Here is a 23494-nt window from a genome sequence, read left to right on the forward strand (position 1 = left end):
AGCTATGCTAGTCAAATTCGTCGTTAAATATTACGTTATCACAAAATATCCGTTGGTAAAACATAAGAAGCCCCACTGCCATTGTAACGAATTCTGATCCAGGTTATAACGGTTATGTTTAAATAGTAAAATTCCAAATTTACCGCTGTCCACGGTTGCCAGACTGGTGCACAATTCCCAAAATATAATGTATTTTAAAAATGTACGGGGGAAGTTCTACGGTAGAACAATATAAGAGCAAATAACATGTGGTATGGGACGAAATGTGAGAAATCTGTATCGGATTGAACTGAAAATAGGGGAGATTTGAGGGGTCCTTCAGTTGTAATAAATGCAACATCTGGCAACATAGCCACCGTCATCAGCGCTCGACTAGAGGAAGAAATAATGGCAGTAGTTTGCTAGATAGCTTGTCAACAACAGAAAATATTTGCAGATTGATTAAAACATAGTTTATTTATATGATAACTTACGGAGCTTATTAGATGTGATAACGTAGGGAATGGTTGATTTGAGTAACGTACAACAGTAAGATCTGTAAATTACACTGGCGAATTGGCAGCAAACGTTAGCTCGTGAGCTGAAGACTATGCGGCGCTAGCTAGTGGGTTTGGCGGGGGGTTTTTGTAGCAATTAACTTGCTCTTGTTGGGAACAAGTTACACAGTTTGCATTGTCTTGTCTTAATTTCGACAACCGCAGCTGGAATGTAGCTAACCGACTAGTAAATACTGTTAAATATGCAGATTCGCTATTTCTAAATGTGTCTAGACTAACGTTAGAAAGTTAGCTTGTCTGACAGTAGCTGCCACAGAACAGAAGATGATGACTGAAGACACATTACTCTCTGATCATACTCCTGCTGGTTTTCCCCAGAACTCGCTTATACATTCTGCCTTTCAACAACTAATTTCTGCCAGAACCAGTCGACTGAAACTCGACAACGTTGGATTTATTGCAGTAATTGCAGTGCAAAGGTATCTGGCGGAACAAGAAAGAACCAAAGACAAATTTGTGGACAGCTATTGCTACGACTTGACCGTTACTGACGGCATCGTGCAAGCTAAATGTCATCTCGCAAGTGATCTTAATCATCTGGTACACAAAAATATAATTCGCAGTGGCATTGATGTACAAATAACACAGTGCTCGTTTGTGTACAACGAGAGGAGATTGGGTCATGGTTCGGTTTGCATTGAGAAAATAGAGTTCGGCAACGTTTGTGAAGACTCTCGCATTCTTCGCTCCATAAAAGACCCAGCTGCTTTACCCATCTGGTCAAAAGAAGGCGACGAGAGTGTGTTAGCCATACAAAATGACGTTCCACTCCAGACCCGTCGGAAATATTACTTGTCATTGTGGAATAATGAGGATCCACACGGTAGATTATGGATCCCGGACATGCCTCCAACGGACGTGGTTTTGAATGGTAAGGACAGGCGTTCTTATTCGTTACTCCGTGAAACAGGACAAACAGATAATTAAAATAGATGTCATAACGTACGTAGTAGGCATTATTTGTGAAATATACTTATTGTAGTATTGTATTAAAGGTTGTTCTAAATGTAATGGTTTCTTGCTGTCTCTCAACAGTGTCAAAGATGTTTCTGCTGTGTGATCTAGACTCCGTCTACGGTAGCTCCCACCAATGTCGGCCTCTTCTTGTTAGAATAATGAATAAATCACGGCTGAGGTTCTACGGAAAGGTGGACACAAAGATTGACATCCCATTTCAGGTTGGCAATGTCAGCACTAACAGGGTTAAATAGCGTTGGTTAAACTGTGTAAACCTTTCAGTGCTTCACTTGGGGTTGGGCGGCACTCGAGTGTATAGGCTAGTTTCACTTGAAATTAATTAGATTAATTGTTTACCCATATATTACAAATGTTAAATGCAAACCGCATAAATTGCTCTACGGAGTAAAGGGATATAGTGAAAATATCTGCGGAGAAATTGTATCATTAGATAAATACTTGCTTGGAGTCTGTACGGTATTAAAAATAGGTAGATATTAACGACTGGGGAAATGTCTTAAATCGAGATGATTTACAGCGTCTCTGAGATTTGCATGAGTTGAAATGCTTTGGAAGTTTTTGCTGGCTTTGTCAGTTCAGATTTTGTAAAATGAACCTCTTTTTTCCCTGCCATATTTATAACCATAATGCTAATAACAATTTTTACCAACAAACGTATTGAATACAATGACTGGTTTATGTGTTGCAGGCCTACTTTGAGGTTGCTGATCAGAGTGGCTCCATGTCCATGGTCCTATGGAATGCCCTGTGTCCTGAGTGGTATCAGAGACTCAATGTGGGAACAGTTCTCTACCTTCAGAACTACACGCTCAAGCAAAGCTATCAGAAGAGAACTCGGCCCTTTCTGGCAAACCCACAGATGAGGAACTTCACCTCTCTAGGTACTGAAATCAGTGGCCTGTGTTCAAGAAACAGCCACAGGTTAAAGACAAATATCGATTGGAGACCCAGCGAATATCTGACTGTCATTAAAACATATTTTAGACTGCTCATCGAATGACTCATGTCTCATTTCCACGGTTTTAACCTCTTCCCAAAGATAGATCCCTAATTTAAAGTCATTGCATAACATAAGCTCATTTCCCACACGCAGTAAATTGGTGTCTGGCAAATCCAAGATACTGAAGAAGCACCTGGGGAACTCACCCTTATTGTATCACTATTCTGCATTCACTATTAATATTTATTATGAGAGAGATGTTACCTTTTGAGATCAAACCAGGATAATTAACCCCTCAACGTGACCTGAACATGATTTAGGACAGACTGCTGCTGATTGACAGTTTTTTTTGCATTGTCGTACAGAAATTGGCTTGAATCCACGGAACCCAGAAGCTGTCATTGATGTGATTCCACCCAAGAGTGTAAAGCTGCAGTGGGGTTTACCTGAGGTCCCGTACCACTTCATTTCCAGGTGCAGGCTCCCACAGGGATTTCCCATTTCCGTATGAATTTCCATGCGCGTCAGAAACCTGGAATTTTACACATTTATGTCAGTGCAAATATACTGTAATTTTGCATTTTGCTCCTAGATCTGAACTGGATAACTGTCCCAGCAACAGTACCTGTGATGTCATCGGCCTAGTCTCGTTTGTAGGACGCTGTGAGCGGATCAGGAACAAGGGCAACACAGGCAAGTCATTTTGCTCATAATCTGCACTTGGGACGCACGGTAATATTGAGGTGCTATTGCTATCGGCCTAGAATAGCTTAAAACGATCTTATCAGTATCTGCTGCATTAGCCATGACATAACATGGCTGCAGCTATCGACATAAGCACGTATGAAGGAGCTGCATAACTCTTATGGAGGACTATTTGGAGAATGTGTTACTACAATAATCTACCTCATTTTGGACTTGTGGCAGCTAAACAGAGGGACATTCTAAAAAGTTTAATATGAAAACAGGTTGTTAAGGCAAAAAGATAATAATTGAAATAATTGAAAATTTTAAATTAATGTGTAGGGAAGCGCAAGAATTAGCCATTGTGGAAAAAGGAAATGTACTTTAAAAATAAAAAAAATAAAAATTACATTAGTGAAAACCTGCCCAATAGGGCAGGTTTTTGAACAGAAAAATTCAGAAAATTATACTTGATATTGTGACTTCACTATTGTCAGAAGGGAATGTGTAAGATAAATCAGGAAATATTTTTAAAAAAAATCTAAGTTAGAATTTAGGTGAACACAAGGTTTTAATGTATCTTTAGTGACATAAAATCCTAATAAAGAAATCCATATCTTTTTCAGGCAACAGGGCTATGTACGAAGATAATGTGAACAGCATAAGCTCTTTTCACCTTTTAGAATGTTCCTTAACACACGGCCAAAGATTTGGAAAGATGCTTGTTATTTCTTTGTTTTTCAGTCCCTGAGAAATACTGGACGTATCGCTGGGTTCATGCCATAGACGGAACCTCAGACTGCCCATTTGTTCTGGAGATATTTGCTTCATCGCAGCCTGAGATATTTAGTGGGATTTATCCAAGTAAGCTCCTCCTCTCTTTTATTACAGTCTTCTCATTCTGTACACAGCCACACTGATATTTTTAAATGTATAACAAAATTATAACACTAATAAAGCTGAATCGCTATCCCTTGTGAAAATATTCTTGGCAGCAGTGTAGTATATTGGGTGAGGAACTGGTCTTGTAACCTAAATTCTCGATTCCTGGCATTGTACTCTTGAGCAAGGTGCTTAACCTGCATTGCTCCAGTATATATCCAGCTGTACAAATGGATGCAATGTAAAGGCTATGTAAATAGTCGCTCTGGATAAGAGCATCTGCTAAATGCCTGTGATATTCTGGAATTAGGTGACATGTTGCTCTCTTCGTTGTCTGCTGTTCATTTATACTGCTGTGCATTATTCATTTTCCAAGTGTTAGCATTCTGATTTATGAGCGGTCAATAAATCCCCCGCCCGCTCCCCCCACAGTGACGTACCTGGTGTGCACTCAGATGAGGGTGTGCCGACCCACGGGCTCCACCGTGGTCTACCTCACCAGTTCCACCGAGACCCAGATATTCACCACTGGTGGGTTGTCTCAGTGCCTCCCTTGCTTTATGAGTAACGCGCGTTTTGGGCCATTGCCTGACTCCCGCTGGAACGTCTGAGCAGCATTTGAGCGCCGCGTGCTTGTTGCCAGGCTACCACAAGGGCCAGCCGTACGTGCGCAGTCCCGCGGTAAAGGCCTTCATCCAGTGGACCAAGACCCTGAAGGAAAGCGAGGTCCTGAAGAAGACGGTCATCGGCGGACATTACTGCTTCCCCCCCGCGCCCCCGGTCTTCACCCAGGACATCACCGATGGCTCCGGTGAGAACTGTCCAGAAATGAATCTTTTGAAAAAAATATATATTTTCAATGCACAGCTTCATCTTTCCCTTTTGTCTGCCGCTCTTGAATGTACAATACACAACGGGAAACTAGTTGATATGAGAAATGACATACCTCAGAATAGTGCACGTGACTTGTTCTTCAACATCATAAACCGGCGACATTACTATTTGCAGAGTTGATTGGTGACAGCAGAATTTTTACTCATTCTTTAAGGTTTATTTTGGGTGGACCGCAACAGCGGGGCCAGCCCTACAAACGCAAATGTCTGTGACTGACTGAGTGAGTGATGAAGTTACACCATTGGTCGGCCGAGTTATGAAGTCACACCATTGGTCGGCCGGATCACGTGTGTTAGGTCCAGCCATATACTATGTTTTAATCTGGTCTTGTTTTTTTTTTTTAGCTGAGGTTCCTGTAGTTCCTGCAGGCAAGCTGCAGGAGGAGCTAGAGAGCTTGCAGTACCGAGAGCACAAGCGGGTGGCTATTCAGGGCCAGATCACAGCTGTGCAGTATGTGCCATGGCCTGAGGAAGAACAGGCTTCTTTACAGCCCCCTGAACAGGTCAGTATGCTCCAGAATGCAATCTCAAGTGCTCACGCTATCTTAAATCAGGACCACTGACCGTTTTGGAAAAGGATAGTGTGCAAACAGCCTGCCACAGCCACCGGTGGCTTTCCTGGGCCTCAGCACAGAGACACAGGGAGAAGATGTTCCAACAGTCCAGATTTATTTTACGAGGGTTTGGCAAGATGGTACAGCCAAATGAGCAGATGTAAAACCCTGTCATGACAGAGAGCTCCCTGGTGTGGGTGGGGGTGGCAGATTTAACCTGTGCGCAGTGATACTCACTACCACAGGTGCAGCCACTCTGTTCCTGGTCCAATTAGCCTGGCCAATTATCTAATTCTTAACCAATTATCCAATTGGCCAGGTCTAATTAGCTTGACCCAGGGCAGGTGTGGCTGCTTAAACCAGCCATCCCCACACCACAGATAGTTTCATTTTAATATATATATATACCATAGGCCCTCTATTATTTGCAAAGCTTATTTAGTTCAAGGGATGTGCTGGAATAAGTTATGGGATCACAGCACCACCAGCAAGCACCTGATCAGTACATTCCGTTTTGTAGTCCGCGTAGATCCTGAGTCCTGCCGGTTTATAAAAAGGGGCATAATGGGGGCGGTTCTTTACTGTTGTGTGATGCAGGTCGCCCCAGAGAGCGCCGACGTCAGCAGGTCTCTGCCCCCAGAGGATCATGGGATTGGTACGGCGACCGAGATCCCGGCGGGCAGCGGCACGCAGCCTGCCGACGCGGTCCCCTCGCCGCGGAAACGCAAAAGAAATCAGCGGGCGAAGAGGTACGATGGTCAGCCTCGGGTCCTCCCGCGGTCAGAGACGCTCGTGAGCGATGGGGGGTTATGTTATCGCCTCTGTGTTAATGAGTTACCCCCCCTGTGTTTGTCCCTTGTCCAGAGAGCTCAGGCGGCGATACGCAACGCGATCCGTGGTGCTGCGGGAGAGGTAATGACCTCCGATCGGTTCTGTGTTGTGTATTGCTTTCCGAGAGAGGAACCCTGTAGGACAGATTATAATAGTGACAACGTTTCATACATGGTGCTGCAAGCATTTACTGAAAAAACACAAAAGTTCAGCAAAAAGGAATGAATAAACATTTTTACTCACTTTTTCCCCCTGGGGCCTGGATCCTGTGTTCTGTGCCATTGTCCATTATGGATCACTCTTTAATCCACCCCTCCACTGTGCAAAATGTAACAAAGTAAGGAAATGTTATTATCGCAGCATAACAACTCCTTTAATATATCAGACAGCCATGTGAAAATGAGACACATTGGTAACAGTAGAACACCCATTCAGATCCCTATCTCAGCAGGTGTGGAGGCGTGCGGTGTGTTTCTCCTTTAAATCAGGAGCTTGCTGATACAACATCTAGAAAAGTTGTATGGTATATCTAATGGTTTTTTGTATACACACACACACACACATACATTTAGAATTTTGTGTAAGCTTACTTTTACATGATCACTGTGATGAGCTCATCTACTCTAAGGAAGAACAGGTGACAGTGAGCGCAATCCTGTTTTCAGCGAATCCGGACAAAACCGTACAGAGGAGGAGCTCCTTGAGGAGGAGAGGCAAGATTCAGAACCGGAGGAGGAGGAGGAGGAGGAGGAGGAGGAGGAAGCACGGGGGGAGGAAGACCAAGCCTCTGGCCACGAACGCCAGAATACCACAGGTATACAGTCACATTAGCCCAATTCCAGCACTGCCTACTTTTGTTTCCCACTTCATTGCACCTCTTTGGCGCATTCATCCGTGCTGAAACACTCCTTCTGAAAACAGAACTGATGTGCATATCTATGCAGAGCACTACAAGAAACCTTTTCACTGGACAAATCCATCTCAATTCAGAAGGCAGAAATCGTACCCTTAAACCGATTATTTCTGTCACAATCTTTCCCTCAGTCGTATCTTAGTAATTATATGACTGTATTTACTTGTTATTATGTGTTACCACAACCACAGCAATTTGAGTTTTGGCATGACAGCACAGCATTCCACTGTTAGCATGGAGGCTATCCACAGAGCCTCTGAGCTAGTGAGGGTTTTGTCAGTGGTGACCACATGTCTTTTGCCTAAGCCAATTATTTTGCTGTGCCTACCAGGTGCCCTACTCAGTACAGACACCCAGGCACAGCTGGTGGATGACCGTCCCAGTGCATTGTGGGAAAGCAGCGCATGGACATTGCTGAGAGCGGACTTGCAGGAACATTTACGTTTTGGTGGCCTGGAGCCTGAGAGCATTCCACGCAGATTCAGCTATGAGGACCGAGAGTACCTTCTGCACAAAACCGGCCTTCACCCAGCCAAGTGGACCGTGGATGACTTCCACCCCAACCAAGATTTAAACAGATACCCTCCAGTGGCCTACAAAGGCCATTTCAGAATCACGATCCTGGGTAAGATCAGCCATGGTACTGCTCAGTGCCACTGTGAGATACATGTACACACTGCTTTCTTCTTCACTATTTACTTTACCCTTATCCAGGGACCCAGTCGTGCATTATGCAGTTCACACTCGAGTACACTGCTGCTTTTTGGCTAATGTTAAGCTGTGTTGTGTTGGTAGAATCTATTTTTTATTTTTTAAAATATTTTTTGGGCTTTCTCCAGCTTTATTAGATGGGATAGTGTAGAGAGACAGGAATAACTAGGAGGAGAGAGAGGGAGAACCGCCAACGTCGCGGCTCGCAATGAGCATGTGGAAAGCGCTGTATGGGCTACGCCACTGGAGGCCCCATGTTGGTAGAATCTATTTCCTGGCTCTTGTTGAAGGACGGTGGGGGGAAAGGGACATTTCTGCACAGAAATCTGTTTTTAAAAGGCTAAAGTAGCAGCCCCCACACGCAGAGTCCTGACACTGCTGGCAGTGAGTCGCTCAGTTCCGCGGCGACGCTGATTTCAATTTAACTGCCTCCGTCAGGCATAAACCAGCAGGCGGCCATCGACGCGCTGTTCGTGCCAGTGCTGTCTCCTGAAGACCCCCGGAGCGTCGGACTGCCGCGAGATCCCCACGACAACACGCTGGTCTCCTGCCTCTCCACAGGATCAGTCAGCCCCATCGGCCGCCCTGCGGACGGGGGCCAGCCCGCCCTCCCCGACTCAGGTAATACACGGTGCAGGGGGGCATGGGGGGTTAACCGTGTCCCCCTTAGAATCAAGCATAGTAGAGGGCATATTTTAAACAGGGCAGATGCCCCCTGTCACTTCCAAGCCAACTGCTAATCGTAATAAACGGCCAGTTCACAGAGGCAAGTGTAGTATTGCCTTTCGTTAACTTATAGGCCTAAATCTGAGTTTATTTACAGAAAGGCACACAGTCCAGTGCAAAGGCATGCTTGCTCACTCACGGCTGTAAGACCAGGCAGCCAATCACACTTCCTCATGTGAGAACGCTGGGATCATAAGGCAGCAGTGTGGAGCCGTGGTCCAAGGGGTCCAACTTGTGAATGTGTGATGCCCATGCAGTTGTCCAGGATGAACTACTACTGTTGCATGGGTGTGGCGTTGCCTGTGACATATACCTCGGACCGTGTACATTATAAAGTACATCTGGGCAGCTGAATAGGTGGGTGTATAATTAGTGCCTGATTTTGCTTCTGCAGGTGATGTCATACGCACAGCAGCCGAGCTGGAGGGCATGCATGCCGTGTGCATCCTTGACTTCTGTCACCTAGGAGGGCAGAAGGTGGAGGTCTTCCTCAACAAGATGTACAAGATGACCGACGTCGCATTGGTGTAGGTGCCTCGTGACCAATGCAGGGAGGACAAATCCTAACAACTGTCACGTTGTTCTATTTAATATTGCATTTCATTGCATTGGTCCTGTTTTAGAGGACCAAGGTCCTGGTGTCCATGTTGCTTTGCTTTGTGAGCTGGCAAAGATTTTTCTGAGAGATAGAACCACCTGGTTTCATATTAATGTGCAGTTACTCTGTTTTGAAGTATAGGGCCTTATTTTTGTGAAGTATTGCATTTAAAATAGAAATGCACATTGTACAGTACAGTGATCCCAAACGAAAATGCACTGAATAGGCTGTGTCTTCCTTTTTTACTTCACATAGTGAAGATGTAACATGGCAGAGAGAGAAATGTTTAGAGTGTAAAGCACAAGTAGGCATATGTTTAATACTCTTTTCCACTCTTTTTATAAGTCCAGAGGTATTTCTTTTCTTTTTTTCTAAAGAATAAGCAATACTGCAGCTTGCAGAACTGCAAATAATTAAAGTCAATTAAAACAAGAAAGTCTTCCTTTTGATTCTGACCTCCATGTTCACAAAGTACACAGACTGCTATATGGGGGAATGTCTTCAGAAGGATACAGTCGGGTTAAGAAATTTTCTTCTGGGAAACTAGTTTGGGTAGTTACCTTGTAAATACCGGAACAATGACTTTCTTTTCAACGCAGGTGTTCACAAGGTAACTGCCCAGACTAGTTTCCCAGGAGGAAATGATCCAACGGAACACCACCTAATGCTGCCTGTGCTGTATGCTGAATCGGCTCAGGGTAACTCCCCTTGGCTAAGCTAGACCCGATCTGCGACAGACACACACACACACTCACAAACACATAAACAGACAGGCTATCCTCATGTTAACAAGGTTGATAGTGCACCCCAGAATGCTGGTGTGCTTTGGAGGAGATTTTATGTGGATTATACACAGCTGACATACTTCGGTAGAAAGTAGATTTTGATGAAACTGCACACCAAAGTCTATGATTGTTCATGAGTCATCCTGTCTTCATATTTAGTAAGAGATGTTGCTGTTGAGTTTTTTTAAATGTAGATTTTGGCACTTTGAGCACCACAAACATTGGTACCATTGAGGTTCGTTGTAACGGTGAGCTACAATGGATATCATTTCCATCATGCTGTCACAACTACAAGTAAATGGAACGTCGAGTCAGTCAATTTTTTTCGATTACTGGGAAAGTAACTGTAACCTAAAAGTACAAGACAAAATTCAGCTCTCACATATGACAGCAATATGTACAGTGATAATACATAAAATGATGATCTAAAGAAATTAATAAGCCATCTCTGCTTACTGCAGTAATAAATGTGAGATGAGGTCAATTAATATTTCACTGCAAAAAGAAATACTATAAAACACTGTAAATGCCATATGAATATTTTCTAATATGGAAGAATATTTGCAGCTGTTCACCCCTTGTTAAGCAGGATGAAGGTCTTACAGTCAGAGCCACACCTGCACGATTCCGACCTGCAGGCACATTTCTGGCCACACCCCTTTACAGCACCGCTGTTTGTTTATATATTTATTTATTCGCGTCGCACTTGGTAACTGTTAAATACGCAGGGAGCGGCGGGGTGTAACCTCATGTTTACTGAAGCTGGTATTAATGAGATGTCCAGGGAATAGAGCGAGCCGGCAGGCTGCTGTGCTCTGTTTCCCCCGCCCATCCGCCTCCCAGGCTACCTGCCAGCATTCTGCTCCCGTCACACGCACCGGATTCCACATGAAACCTTTCCCACCTTCGCTTTTATCCGCGTTTCCATCTCCGAACACCGCGTGGAACACCGCGGGGAGCTCCTCGGGGACGCATTACAGGTAATTTGGTATTAATCGCTCTGTAATTGTGCGCATGCTGTTGATGTCCTCTGCCCCGAAAATCTCACTGATACACGGATGGTACGCAGATTAATTTTATGTTCATTCGCCACCGCGATTGAATAGAGTTTCTGGTGTTTCTGGAAACTTCTGCTACGCGTATAATATTTGCGACGAGGCAAAGCAAGCTAAGACACATCTGGTCTGTGGTGCTTCTGCAATAATACTGCTAATGGAAAGGTGTCCCCACAGTCCTGTCTGGGGTAAGTACTACTTTAATCATGGAGCTTGTTCTGTATTGAATGCATCCTTACTGTAAAAAGCAAGACTGTGGTTTGATACACATAGAATGTATGCTTCGGTCCTAACCGTTGGTGGGTGATGCTCAAGGTTTTTCTCTCTCTTCAACCCCCTTGCCCCAGAACCTTCTCTGAGCTTCTGCTATAGTTTGGGCCCAGCCCATTTAGCTGGGTCTGTGGCAGGGCTGGGGGGGTTGGACTGGGTCAGGGCTGGGTGGGAGGGGTTGGGCTGGGGCAGCGCTGGGGGGGTTGGACTGGGCAGGAATGGGGGTAGGGCCAGGGGTTGGGGCGGGGGGGGGCGTTAACAGGGTGTGTAGCTGAATTAGGGATTCTGAGCAGTACTGGGTCTGGGTCTTCCCATCAGGGTTCTGGCTCTTCAGAGATGTCATCCTCACCAGCTCACCAGCTTCCCAGCACGCTGTGGAGGAGGAGGAGGAGGAAGAGGAGGTCTGGGGAACAGGCTGCCCCCGTGGATCCGCCCAAGCCACCCCGAAATCCCCCTGAGACCCCAACTGTGGGGACCGCCTGCAGCCTAGCAATCGCCACCAGAGAGCGGAGCGGCATGGCAGACCTGGTAACCACATCGCCATGGTGACAGAGAGGAGGCTGCTGCCAGGGAAACGAGAATGGGAAAATGATGCTTGAGCACATTGCCTTGCTTTATAAAGGGTCATGGAGTCCTGTGATTCAATGCATTGTGTTGGCATGCTTTATAAAGGACCGATGACACACACACAAATATATACACTGAGCTCCATAATGTTTAGGACAACAACTTTTTTTTAAACATAGCCACCCTATTTCAGGGGACCATGATATTTGGGACATATTAATATTATGTAAATGATAGTAGTGATATCTAGTACTTTGTCGCATATCCTTCACATGAAATGATAGTTTGAAGTCTGCACCCCAGAGACATGGCCATGTGCTGAGGATCTTCTCTGGTGATGCTCTGCCAGGCCTGTACTGCAGCCATCTTCAGCTCTTGCTTTTTTTTAGGGGGCAGTTGCCTCTTCAGCATATGAAACGCATGTTCAATTCAATTCAGGTTTGGAAAATAATTTGGTCAGTCAAGAATTTTCCAGTTTTTGGTTTGAAACACTTTTGTCACTTTAGCTGTATGTTTGGGATCATTGTCTTGCTGCAGGATGAAGCGCCATCCAATGATTTTGGTATTTGGTTAAGCTTGAGCACTTCAGATTCACTTCAGAATTCATTCCACTATTGGTATCGGCAGTTCCATCATCAATGAAGACAAGTGAACCAGTACCTGTAGCAGCCACACCACCATGTTGAGAGGGTGGGGTTTTGGTGTTGATAGGATGGGGTTTTGGTGTTGAGAAGGCAGGGGTGTTGGAGCTGGCCATGTTGACAGTGTCCTCCTCAATTACCCGCTGACAGGATAGGCATGTGGGCGTGGCCAGTGAGAGGAAGACAGAGATTGGCCGGATAGGAGAGGGCGTGGCCGGGGTCTCTCTCCCACCCGCCACATGCTTCAGCAGCGCCCCCACCCCGCAGGTTTCTCCCCTGCCCACCTGCAGGACAGAGCCAGGTAAATACCTGCTGCACTGCACCCACCTGCTGGACTGTAACGGCAAACCCATCTGAGTCAGTACATCAGTCTCCCTCACTGCCCTGCACTTAGAGCAAGGGGCTCTTTCAGATATATTACAAACATTGCACAAATGTTCTGATATCATTATGCTTCTATGTATACCCTAGAACACACCCGTGGAATGCTGAGAGTGACTATTATATTTGTACTACACAAAATGATTTATATTTTTGTTAAATTATTTTTATTGTGTGTTCAGTGCAGGGCATAGATTAATTATGGAACGTATTATGACGCTCCCGAGTGTAAATGAATGCTGGTGGAAATCATGTAATAATATTTGCTCCCGTTGTTTGCCTTCATGAAGACTCTGGCACGGAAGCTAAGGAGAGGCTTGTATCGAACTCACCGGTCAGTAACAGGTACAGCAAGGTACTCTTTCATCATCAGAATTTCGGCAGGGAAACGTTTACAAGATGGACGTTCACTGTCTTCTGTTCCATTGCTGTATTTCCCACCAATCAGAGACACTGCGGACACTCAGAGACTTCTGGAAGGTTCCAGGGTTCCGTTTGTGCGTCTGGAGAGGCTGAGGATGCCGCCGGCGTCCGGCCGGCTGCTGGTGTCCCAGATCTCGACAGAGCGAAGAAGGCACAACGGTTCTCACCCTGACCCTGAGCTGCCACCAGAGGGCGCTGTTTCCCCAGAGCCGGCGAGATCCTGCACAAGTCAGGCGCACCGAAGGAAAATAACGATCGCGATTCCCGTTCCTGTTTCCCTGCCGTTTGTGTCACTGCGCAGAATACAGCAGGTCTGATTTCAGCGACACAGCTTTAGATTAAAAAGCCGACAGCTCAGCTGGCTTCACTGATCATGCCAGGGGTTGTTCCGGGCGTGAACTTTCTGCTCTGTGTCTGCTGTACTTCTCTCTTGCTCTGTCTTTCACTGCTGCTAATCTGTTTGGGTTAAAAGATTCAGGCCGCTGTAACACATTGCCCAGCAGAGGTGAGGTGTTAGATTTATAAGTTCTCTTGCTTCCCTTGTCTGCTTGTGTATGCTTTGCCTGCTTTCTTGTAAATCTGTCCTGAATGTAACAGTTTGTAGGTCTGTGAGTAGTTTGCATGTGTATTGCATGAACTGCTGCTACTGTGCTGCTTTGCTTTATACTTGACTCCTGCTGTCAATTAGCTTTCAAGTAGTACTTGAATGGTCATTATAAAGAAAATGTATTATTACTATTAATATTGTGAGCCTTTATTTATCTGTGACAAAAATGTCTAGGTGTGTTTATATGACCTGCTGTGTGTATGTTCTTCTGTGTGTATAACCTGGTGTGTGTATGTCCTGCTGTGTGTATGTTCTTCTGTGTGTATAACCTGCTGTGTGTATGTCCTGCTGTGTGTATGACCTGGTGTGTGTGTGACCTGCTGTGTGTATGTTCTTCTGTGTGTATAACCTGGTGTGTGTATGTCCTGCTGTGTGTATGTTCTTCTGTGTGTATAACCTGGTGTGTGTATGTCCTGCTGTGTATATGATTTGCTGTGTGTATATCTTGCTGTGTATTTGACCTGCTGTGTGTATGTCCTGATGTGTGTATAACCTGGTGTGTGTATGCCCTACTGTGTGTTTGACCTGCTGTGTTTGTCCTGCTATGTATATGACCTGCTGTGTGCATATGTCCTGCTGCATATTTATGAGTATTTTTCCTTGTAATCTGGGCTGTGTGTGAAGGGAGATCTCAGCGAAGGTCAAACTGCAAGGGTGGGTCAACCTCCCCCAGGAGCAAAGAGCACAGGACAGCACCCTCCCAGCCCAGCCCACAATCCTCCAGGAGTCACACAGGATCCCAGCCAAAACCCCTCAATGCCACCGACCACCTCTGAACCAGAGCCCGATTCAGATCCCACACCAGAATCTGAATCCAAGCCTGATGTAGAATTCAAGCCTGATCTGGAATTCAAGCCTGATCTGGAAGCTGAGCTTGATTTGAAATCTGAGCCCCATTTGGAATGGAAGCCACACCTGGACCTGGGCCTGGACCTGGACCTGAAGCATCACCTGGAGTCAGACTACAGGCTGCATTCGGAACCACAGCCTGAAACCGATTCACAATCGGAATCAGAGCAGCAACCGGAATCCAAGTGGTTCCTGGGATCGGGGCCAGACATAAAATGTGAACCGGAATCACAGCCAGAGGCGGATTCAGAGCTGGACCCGGAGTCTACACCGCAGCCAGCTTCTGAGCATTACCCAGAATCAGAGCCCGACCCGGGGCTAGAGCCGGATCCGGACCCGGAGTCGGACCGGGATCCGGGTCCTCTGGCGGCCCGCGTGGGGATGTCCCGCCCCTGCACACCCCCCGAATGGCTGCAGGGGGAGGGGCCCAGGGAGGAGGGGGCGGTGCAGATGGAGAATGAGGACTTCTGCGCCGTGTGTCTGAATGGGGGTGACCTGCTCTGCTGTGACCGCTGCCCCAAAGTCTTCCACCTGTCCTGCCACATACCTGCTCTGCTCAGCTTCCCTGAGTGAGCCCTACCTCCTTATGCTACTCAACTCTGACCCTGACACTGCCTTTTAACTCTAACACTGCCCCTAACACTGCCTTTTAACTCTAACACTGCTTCCTTACTAACACTGCCTTTTACCTCTGACACTGCCTCCCAACTAACACTGCCTTTAAACTCAAAAATTGCCTCTCAACTGACACCTGCCTCCTAAATATAACACCGCATTTTAACTCTAACACTGCTTCCTTACTAACACTTTATTTTATCTTAACGCTGCCTCTTTAGAGGTGAGATATGAGTACATTCTGGTTCTCCTCCAGGGGTGACTGGCTGTGCACTCTGTGTCGGGACGTCCTGCAGCCAGAGCTGGAGTATGACTGTGAGAACACACGGCTCTCTGGGGACCACGTACCGAAGCGCGTGTCCTACGGGCTGTCCCCCTGTGATCAGAGGGTAAGAGGGCGGGGCTCAGGCCTAGTCTGGTTCACCTCTAGCTGGATTCGGGACCAGAGTGTATGAATTCTCTGCTGTGTTGTTCTTGTGCAGAGGTGTGAGAAGCTGACGCTGCTCGTCTCCTGCAACATCCTAAGCGCCCCGTTCCATGAGCCTGTGAGTCCGCTGGTGAGTGTCTCACATCGCCTCCCACTCACATCCCCATTCACATCTCCACTCACATCCCCACTCACATCCCCACTCACATCCCCATTCACATCTCCACTCACATCCCCACTCACATCTCCACTCACATCCCCACTGACATTCCCACTCACATCCCCACTCACATCTCCACTCACATCCACACTCACATCCCCATTCACATTCCCACTCACACCCACATCCCCACTCACACCGCCTCCCACTCACATCCCCAGTCCCCACTAATATCCCCACTCACATCCCTGCACTGGCCCAGTGAGACAATCACTCCACAGGTACTGAACAAAGTAATGAACAAAAAATTGAAATGTGAACACAATTTACAGCAGAATGTGTGGCCAATCATGAGTGAAGCCTACTGAATTAATTGAAAGCAGCAAGAAGGAATTATGATGACAGTGAGTAAGAGGATAGTGGATGGTCAAAGATAACCACTCAAAGGCTTTTTTCCAATTCAGGCCCGACACTACTACCAGATTATAAAGAGGCCGATGGATCTGTCTGCCATACGGAGCAAGCTGAACCAGAGGCACACTCTGCACTACTGCACACCAGAGGACTACGTGGCCGACGTCTGCCTCATGTTCAGGAACTGCGCAACGTTTAATTATGTAAGTACGCATCTCTTTCAGGCTGCAGGTGTATAAGCATCTTTCACATGTAAAGACCATATAGGGCAAAAAGCCTTCTGCTTTCAGCAAGGAAAAAAATTACGGTCTTTGTCGTCACATGGAAAGCACTTGATGAACTATTTTGTGCTCCGTACGACTTAAGAGAACATGCTTGGGACCAATCGCACACGTACTGCTTCTCCAGGGCTGATGTCATTTTCCATAAAGGTCACATGTGCTAACATCGGTCTCACTGCCAATTGCTTTGAACTTCATGATGAAATAATCACATATTGTGCGTGTTATTGTCCTGTGCGGTCAAGAAATCTTTCTTTAACTTTAGTACCAGTATCTTTGCGCAACGTTATCTAAGCTATTTGTAATAGCATAGCAGGACCCCATAGATCTGAGGCTATCCCCGTGGTAGAGCAGGTGAGCATGGAGCTTACCTTTGTCTCTCCCCATTGCAGCCCGACTCTGAAGTGGCACAGGCTGGGCGGAGCCTAAAGGCCTTCTTCCAATCAAAACTCAAGGAGGTGTTTCCCGGCAAGACCTTCCATCTGGGCAGTGACAGCGATTCGGACAGCGACGACTACATGACCTTCTACAGGGCAGGTGTGGATGGCTTCCCTTGGTCCACCAGGAAGGAACACTGTGACAGGAAGAGGAAGAAGCGCCGGTCTCTACACTGAACCAGAGCAGCCTGGAGTCTCACAGGCTAACAGGCTAACAGGCCAGGATAGACTATGGGATTTTATTGAGCAAATGAATATTTTGAATCTTTCCTGTGTACACAGTATATTACTTGTTTTATGTAGATCTGTGCGATTCTCGTGTGACAGGAATGCCACTGTCGATAAAACTGAAATATGCTAAAAATGAAATTTAGTATGCTAATAAGTCTACTATTGTAAGTTTGCTATTATAGATTATATCACCTGGAAGTGACTTTAAGCTCTTCATAATTGTTACTCATGTTTATACTCTATATTTACAATTTATGGCAGCTAGAGCCAGATTATTATAAATCCAACAAAGACAGTTTATGTACGTTTTAGGATTTAAAACCACATCTTGGGATCTAAGATTTACATTTTTTAAAACTTTTTATTGTATACTTTCTTGAAGACAAAATATTTTGGTCTGTCCTTTTTTTCTCTCTCTCTTTTTTTTTTTTTTTTACTGGGGCCAGATATCCCAAATGCCCAAACAGAGGGATCTCTTGGTTAAGTAGAGGATCTCCTCCTGAAGGGTGCGGGGGTTCACATTTTTTGGGGAGCTAATTAAAGGCGGCATCATCAGAAATCACCGACAGCACGAGGCGTGAGATGAAAGTGATTTAGAAATGTTTTCAAAATGTTGTCTGGGGGGGAGCCGTGGGCGCCACGAGGCGTTGCCAGGCTACGCCTTTGAATTTCACTCGTGGAATGTAATTAGATTTATACGTTCGGGCATTACAGTTTTATGAGATGGCTCTAACTTAAGGGACTCCCGCTGTTGCCTTTCTGCATGTCAGAGGTTTAATGAAAACGAAAGGAATCTACTCTGCTGAAGCAGACTGTTGTACTTCACCACTGGACACCATTTTATATTTATATATATATATATATATATATATATATATATATATAACCGCTTCCATCCAGGCAAAGAGAAATTAAGTGAAGGTGAATTAGAGGGAGAGAGTGTACGATTATGAATGTAAAACGCTATTACTAGAGTTACCAGTTTACACAATTGAATTGAATGTATAGCATGGCCTTTTTGTCTAACCTTCGTTCATATAAGGAATTGTCTTTGTAATAAGCTAAAAGTGACTTTTTTCCTCCATCCTGCATGGTCTGTTTTTTTTTTTTTTGTAAGTTTTTTGAAGTTTTTGTTGTTGTATCCCTTGGATGGTTTGACATGTTTTTATTAGAATTACTTTGTGGAGTTACAGAAACGGTTAATTCCTATTTGAACCCAGTAAATTTGATCTTACGTTCCACATCAGCCTAACCTTGTCATTTTGTGGCCAAAATACATGCATCTAGCTTTTAAGGCATTTATGAATAAAAAGTCTACAAAGGCTTGATTCCTGACAGAATGGGGTTGCAGTTGAAGCAGGTGTCCTGTGTCAGTCTCCAAGTCTGTCCTCTATTGTTTGATTTTCTTCAAATTAAAAAAAATTGTTCTTCAACTTATTTTTCTTTGACTTCCCCAGATAGGACGTGATGTGCTGGGACTGAGCACGAGCTTCAGCTGGCATTCCAGGGCTGCTCTTTCTTTAAACTGTTTTTATTTATTTATTTTTTTAAATTAAGTTACTGCAATATAAATAGTTTCCTGGAATGATCAAGCGAGTGAATTAATAGAGATGACAACATTCAGGAAAGGTAATGCCTGTATTTCAACATACCCTGAGCAGAGAAACATTTTAAAACCCAGTGTAAACCCACAGTGTAATATACTTTGAAACAGGCAAACACGCGTTAAAAGCTGAAACAGATTTACGCTCATATTACCTTGCCTTTGAGTAAACAGAGGTGAGGCCTGTGATTTATGTATTTTCAACTACCGGTAAGTTTTAAGTGTTTGAGTATCTGAAGCAAAAATCAACAAACCCGCCACAATGCGTCATGTGACATTAGACCTCCCCCGTCGTGTTTACTCTACGTGCGGCCCCCAGAGAGCCGGATGGGCGACGCTGGTTCTTATGCTTTTTAAACGGTTCGCTTTAGAGATAATGTTCCATTAGAGCCCATTTTGGGGAGGACTGACATGATGACAGGAAGGGGACAGAGATGTATGTGGCTCTCCCTGCAGGGGCCCCCCCTTCTGAATTCCACCGATTGTGTTTCCAAAGCCGGTTCTCCAGCTAATTCAATTTAGGCTCTTTTGAAAAAAATAAATAAATAAAAAGCCGTGATTAAGCGGCAATGGAAAAGGCTGGTGGCGATGCCTGAAATACCGCGCTGGGGAAGAGGGATAACAACGCTGGCATGTTTGCGTTGGCCTGCAGCGAGCAAAATGAATCCGAAAACCCCAGGATAGTGTTACGAGACCTGTATGGGAAAGGGGAGGGGGGAGGGGGAGGGGGGAGGATGGAGGGAGCCCCACATTACTAAACCCACAGCACCCCCCACCACAACCCTCCCCCCCCCCCTCTCCATTGATGGGTCACAAGCCCCAGGGTTTGGCTTTCCCTGCAGCCAACCTGGATGATGTCATAATGCCTGCCCATAAAAGGTCTGTGAAAATATTCCATATGCAGTACATGGACCTGTTGTTCCAATGACCTTCGGCGTGCGCTTATTGTACGTTGCTTTGGATAAAAGCCTCTGCCAAATAAATTTAAAAATATAAATCATCTAAAATGGGAGTGGCTACAAAAATTTGGGAATAGATAAATGCAAGAAGAGAGGCCATTGGACCCATTAGCAGTTATCGTTTGCCTACAGACTAGACCAGTGGTAGTCATTATGTGGCTCACACAGCAAAAATAGGGAGGCAATAATCTTTCTATTTTACATGCACTTACTACGAAATACAGCACAATACCAAAATACCGGCCATTTCTGAGCAGTCAAGCGCTACAAAAAGAACTGGGAATATTTTGCCCACTCGGCTGATGGTGGATATGATGCTGTGTCTGTCCTTTAAGGGCGACAGAATCAGTCCAGCCTGGCTCAGTTCTCATCTCAATCATTCTCCCACACAAGCACAGAGCTCCCTCTGTAGAAAATTCTCTCATTTTTAAGCCCAAACTCCAAAGCTATCTTTCTAGCCTGCCTTTTAACTAGGTTGTGTTATGTCTGTTATATATATTTAGCTTATTCTGCCTCTATGAGTAGCAATCAATTGTTTGTAATAAGATTTTCATCTTATTTTATTTGTACTCTTGTATTTATCTCTGTCCTGTGCATTAGTCACTGGTGGAAAATTTCCATTTATTTCCATATATTTCAATATATGAATTGTTCTATATAAATAAAGTTTTTTGATTGAACTGTGGTCTCTTAATTGGCTTCTTTAAAAAATCCAGGGTTCATGTAATATCAGACCTGCCTAATATCCAATATCCATGCATTTCATTGATTCAGCGCACACAGCTGGGCTTGATATTAGCCAGCTCTTTGTTAGCGCATTGTTTTAAATTGTGAGGAGAGAATCATGCTCCAAGAATGGCTGTAATTTGTCACCTTCCCTATAACCCCCACTTTGATCACCCTTCAGCTTAAGAATTATCCCAGAACAGAATGCACATTTCCCAACTAGCTACAGCCAGCAACACAGCTGTGTTTGAAACCTCCAGTGTCTGTTTCAGATTAGGCTCATAGTGAGAGGGACACCGTGCTCTGCATGTGAGGGCGATAGGGCACCCTGGGGGGGGGGGGGGGGGGAGGTGTGTGGTGGGGAGAGGGAGAAAGATAGAGAGAGAGAGATGAAAGGGAAGCAGAAGAATTGAGGGAGAGATGGGCGCTACGGACAGGAGAGGTGGAGAGAGAGATGGGGTAGAGGGAGAGACAGGAAGAGATGAGAGGTAGGAGGGAGAATTGAGGGAGAGATGGGCGATACAGATAGGAGAGGTGGAGAGAGAGATGGGGCAGAGGGAGAGAGAGAGGGAGAGAGATGCGTAATGTTAGAGGCATGTGATGTTTGGTCATGTGCATTAAGACCAGCTGTGCTCACAGATGTAGGTAAAGCCAGTCTGGACAGTATATGAGCTCTTCTGGATATAAACCCTTAATGCTAGTATGCAGCTAGGACACGCTGGGCTATGTGGATGCCATAATTCAAACAATGGAATTCAACTCCCACACTTGAGGCATGCTTGCTTACACAATGGTCAAACTGTACAGAAGATTAACACCAAACCTCAGGTAACTACCCACACAGGTATGAGAGGTAGAGGGATGAGTGTTACCGTAAGAGAGATATAACAGCTGTATTCTCCTGCTGACCCCCCACTGTGAAGATACAGAAATCTCACAGCACCCCCCCCCCCCCCCCAGCAGTAAGAGCGGTCCCATCAGGCTCTTACTGCTGTTTATTTCTCAGCACACTAGCATTTCACCTTATTGCTCTGTTGGTGCTGAATTCCCTTTCTGACCAGCCTTTTAGCACTAGCCTATTGGTATTCACCTAATAACCCTAACCCTACCAACACCAACCTACTAATAACTGCCAACTGCCAACAACCTACCAACACCAACCTACTAATAACTTCCAACTGCCAACAACCTACCAACACCAACCTACTAATAACTGCCAACTGCCAACAACCTACCACCACCAACATATTATTAATGGCTCAATAATGTGGTTATTCTTTTAATGGATCAGAATAACCACATAATTTTTATTGTTATTCTTTTTTTTTGGCTGGACCGCAACAGCGGGGCCAGCCCTACAAACGCAAATTTCTGTGACTGACTGAGTGAGTGAGTGACTGAGTGATGAAGTTACACTATAATTGGTCGGCCGAGTTATGACGTCACACCATTGGTCGGCCAGTCCAGCCATATACTAGGTTTTGACCTGGTCCTGTTGTCTTATTTATTGGCTTCTTTATGTTTACAACCACTCCACCGTCTACATCAATAACATCGCAATAAATTTAGGGTTTGTTTTCCAGTTCAGTATTTGTATAAATTGCCTTTTAAGGAATGGCGTTTTTACAAGTAAAGCACAAATACTTCAGGTCCAGTCTAACAGGGTTCAGGACGGGCCAGGGTCCACCACTCATAGCTGTGTACAGCGAGCATGCCCAAGCCAAATAAACAGGCTGCCATATTTCCAACGTTTCCCTAGACTGAACCGGTTTTATTTCACGGCACTAAGCCATTCCAAAGTCCCTTTCCTGCTGTTTCTGAGCTCCCTGTGTGCCCAGGCCGGGCACCACAGTTTTAACTCCTCTGTATTTCTCCACCTACCGATAGTGTGAGGTTGACCTACAGCAGGACGAAGGGTGTGGGGCAGGTCCATGTTCTCCTGCCCCATTCAGCTCAGGACTCCACCACCTGTAACTGCCCCAGGGGTGTTTCTAACATTGCTTAGCGCTTTCTACCGGGAAAAAAAATACTAAAAATACTGCAAAGGGCTGTGTGCTAGTAGGAATGCTGTAGACAGGGGATTTGAAAGGGGATTTGTCTCACCTGAGCGCTGGACCACACCCATGATATCGAGTCAGTTCCTGGTCGAAAAAAGGACTCAACTGGTTGGTAATTACAAGCTAATTACCCCCCTCTAGTGCTGCTGCGGTCACCTTTGTAAACACACCCACTAGTTGCTCGTATCCATGCAAAACACAAACTGCTCTTGTGTGCTCCTTCCCTTCTATGTAATTCTTAAGGATGATCACAGAGCTCATAATTCCCCCAGTGTGATGAAGGTGAATATTTTCCATCCCGATACAATCTGTACTCAATCTGATAATGTTATTTTACCTACCATAATTTTCGCTTATTATAGAAACGTTCTTTGCGAGTCACATCCTAATATGAACATGCTACACACCGCACGCTGGACCCTTACCCTGGGTAGCCACACTGCGTTCGCTTACTTGGGCCAAGCTGGTTAAAACAGTGAAAATCCACCAAACATTTTTATCCATGGCATAAATTGGCAGCCGTACTAAAACCCCGGTGTGGTACCTGCCTTTGTTCTTGAAAAGAGCCAGTGCCTTTTCAATCAATAATAAAAAACAAACAAAAAAAGATAATAACAGAACAATTTACTGTAGCCACTGTATGATAAAAAACAAGGGACTTGGGAAGAAAAAAATACATCCCCAATCGGTGCTGAACACAAACAAAATGATTTCTTTTGGACTAGTGAAACAGTCCATG

General features: G+C 45.3%; 2 protein-coding genes and 1 long non-coding RNA gene across 4 annotated transcripts in view; 2 read left to right on the top strand and 1 right to left on the bottom strand.

The window, feature by feature from the left end:
* On the top strand, window positions 1-9703 carry radx (RPA1 related single stranded DNA binding protein). Its single transcript, XM_064313399.1, has 15 exons — window positions 1-1428; window positions 1593-1735; window positions 2224-2416; window positions 2841-2949; window positions 3068-3168; window positions 3904-4023; window positions 4474-4572; window positions 4685-4852; window positions 5280-5437; window positions 6086-6237; window positions 6353-6400; window positions 6985-7133; window positions 7564-7857; window positions 8382-8564; window positions 9064-9703. Exons 1-15 carry the CDS (start codon window positions 822-824, stop codon window positions 9198-9200), a joined length of 2661 nt encoding a protein of 886 aa, XP_064169469.1. The 5' UTR covers window positions 1-821; the 3' UTR covers window positions 9201-9703.
* LOC135242357 (uncharacterized) overlaps window positions 6231-23494 on the bottom strand; it is a 22397-nt gene continuing 5133 nt past the window's right edge. Inside the window, exons 2-4 of the long non-coding RNA XR_010326318.1 lie at window positions 17114-17316; window positions 6563-6637; window positions 6231-6453 (exon numbers count right to left, since the gene is read on the bottom strand). This is a non-coding gene — a long non-coding RNA (uncharacterized LOC135242357). The remainder of the gene's footprint in view (window positions 6454-6562; window positions 6638-17113; window positions 17317-23494) is intronic.
* LOC135242341 (E3 ubiquitin-protein ligase TRIM33-like) lies at window positions 10401-18651 on the top strand. 2 transcript variants are annotated; one of them, XM_064313377.1, is made up of 10 exons: window positions 10401-11032; window positions 11696-11905; window positions 12736-12886; window positions 13257-13311; window positions 13415-13700; window positions 14621-15414; window positions 15717-15849; window positions 15943-16017; window positions 16512-16664; window positions 17135-18651. In XM_064313377.1, the coding sequence occupies exons 2-10, from the start codon at window positions 11714-11716 to the stop codon at window positions 17354-17356; spliced, it is 2061 nt and encodes a 686-aa protein (XP_064169447.1). In that variant the 5' UTR covers window positions 10401-11032; window positions 11696-11713; the 3' UTR covers window positions 17357-18651. The 2 variants fall into 2 exon arrangements, with proteins under 2 accessions (XP_064169447.1, XP_064169448.1); XM_064313378.1 differs by lacking the exon at window positions 10401-11032 and adding an exon at window positions 11047-11295.

This window comes from Anguilla rostrata, chromosome 16 (genome assembly GCF_018555375.3).
Source record: "Anguilla rostrata isolate EN2019 chromosome 16, ASM1855537v3, whole genome shotgun sequence".
NCBI classification, from domain to species: domain Eukaryota; kingdom Metazoa; phylum Chordata; class Actinopteri; order Anguilliformes; family Anguillidae; genus Anguilla; species Anguilla rostrata.

What these genes read in the sequence shown, in the direction of transcription:
- radx (XM_064313399.1), top strand. Translation starts at nt 822, where the DNA reads ATGATGACTGAAGACACATTACTCTCTGATCATACTCCTGCTGGTTTT. An exon ending in CAGGAACAAGGGCAACACAG is followed by an intron (nt 3,169 to 3,903) that starts GCAAGTCATTTT and finishes TTTGTTTTTCAG; the next exon opens with TCCCTGAGAAATACTGGACG. An exon ending in GACCCAGATATTCACCACTG is followed by an intron (nt 4,573 to 4,684) that starts GTGGGTTGTCTC and finishes GCTTGTTGCCAG; the next exon opens with GCTACCACAAGGGCCAGCCG.
- LOC135242341 (XM_064313377.1), top strand. Translation starts at nt 11,714, where the DNA reads ATGTCATCCTCACCAGCTCACCAGCTTCCCAGCACGCTGTGGAGGAGG. An exon ending in CACTGCGCAGAATACAGCAG is followed by an intron (nt 13,701 to 14,620) that starts GTCTGATTTCAG and finishes CTGTGTGTGAAG; the next exon opens with GGAGATCTCAGCGAAGGTCA. An exon ending in ACTGCGCAACGTTTAATTAT is followed by an intron (nt 16,665 to 17,134) that starts GTAAGTACGCAT and finishes TCCCCATTGCAG; the next exon opens with CCCGACTCTGAAGTGGCACA.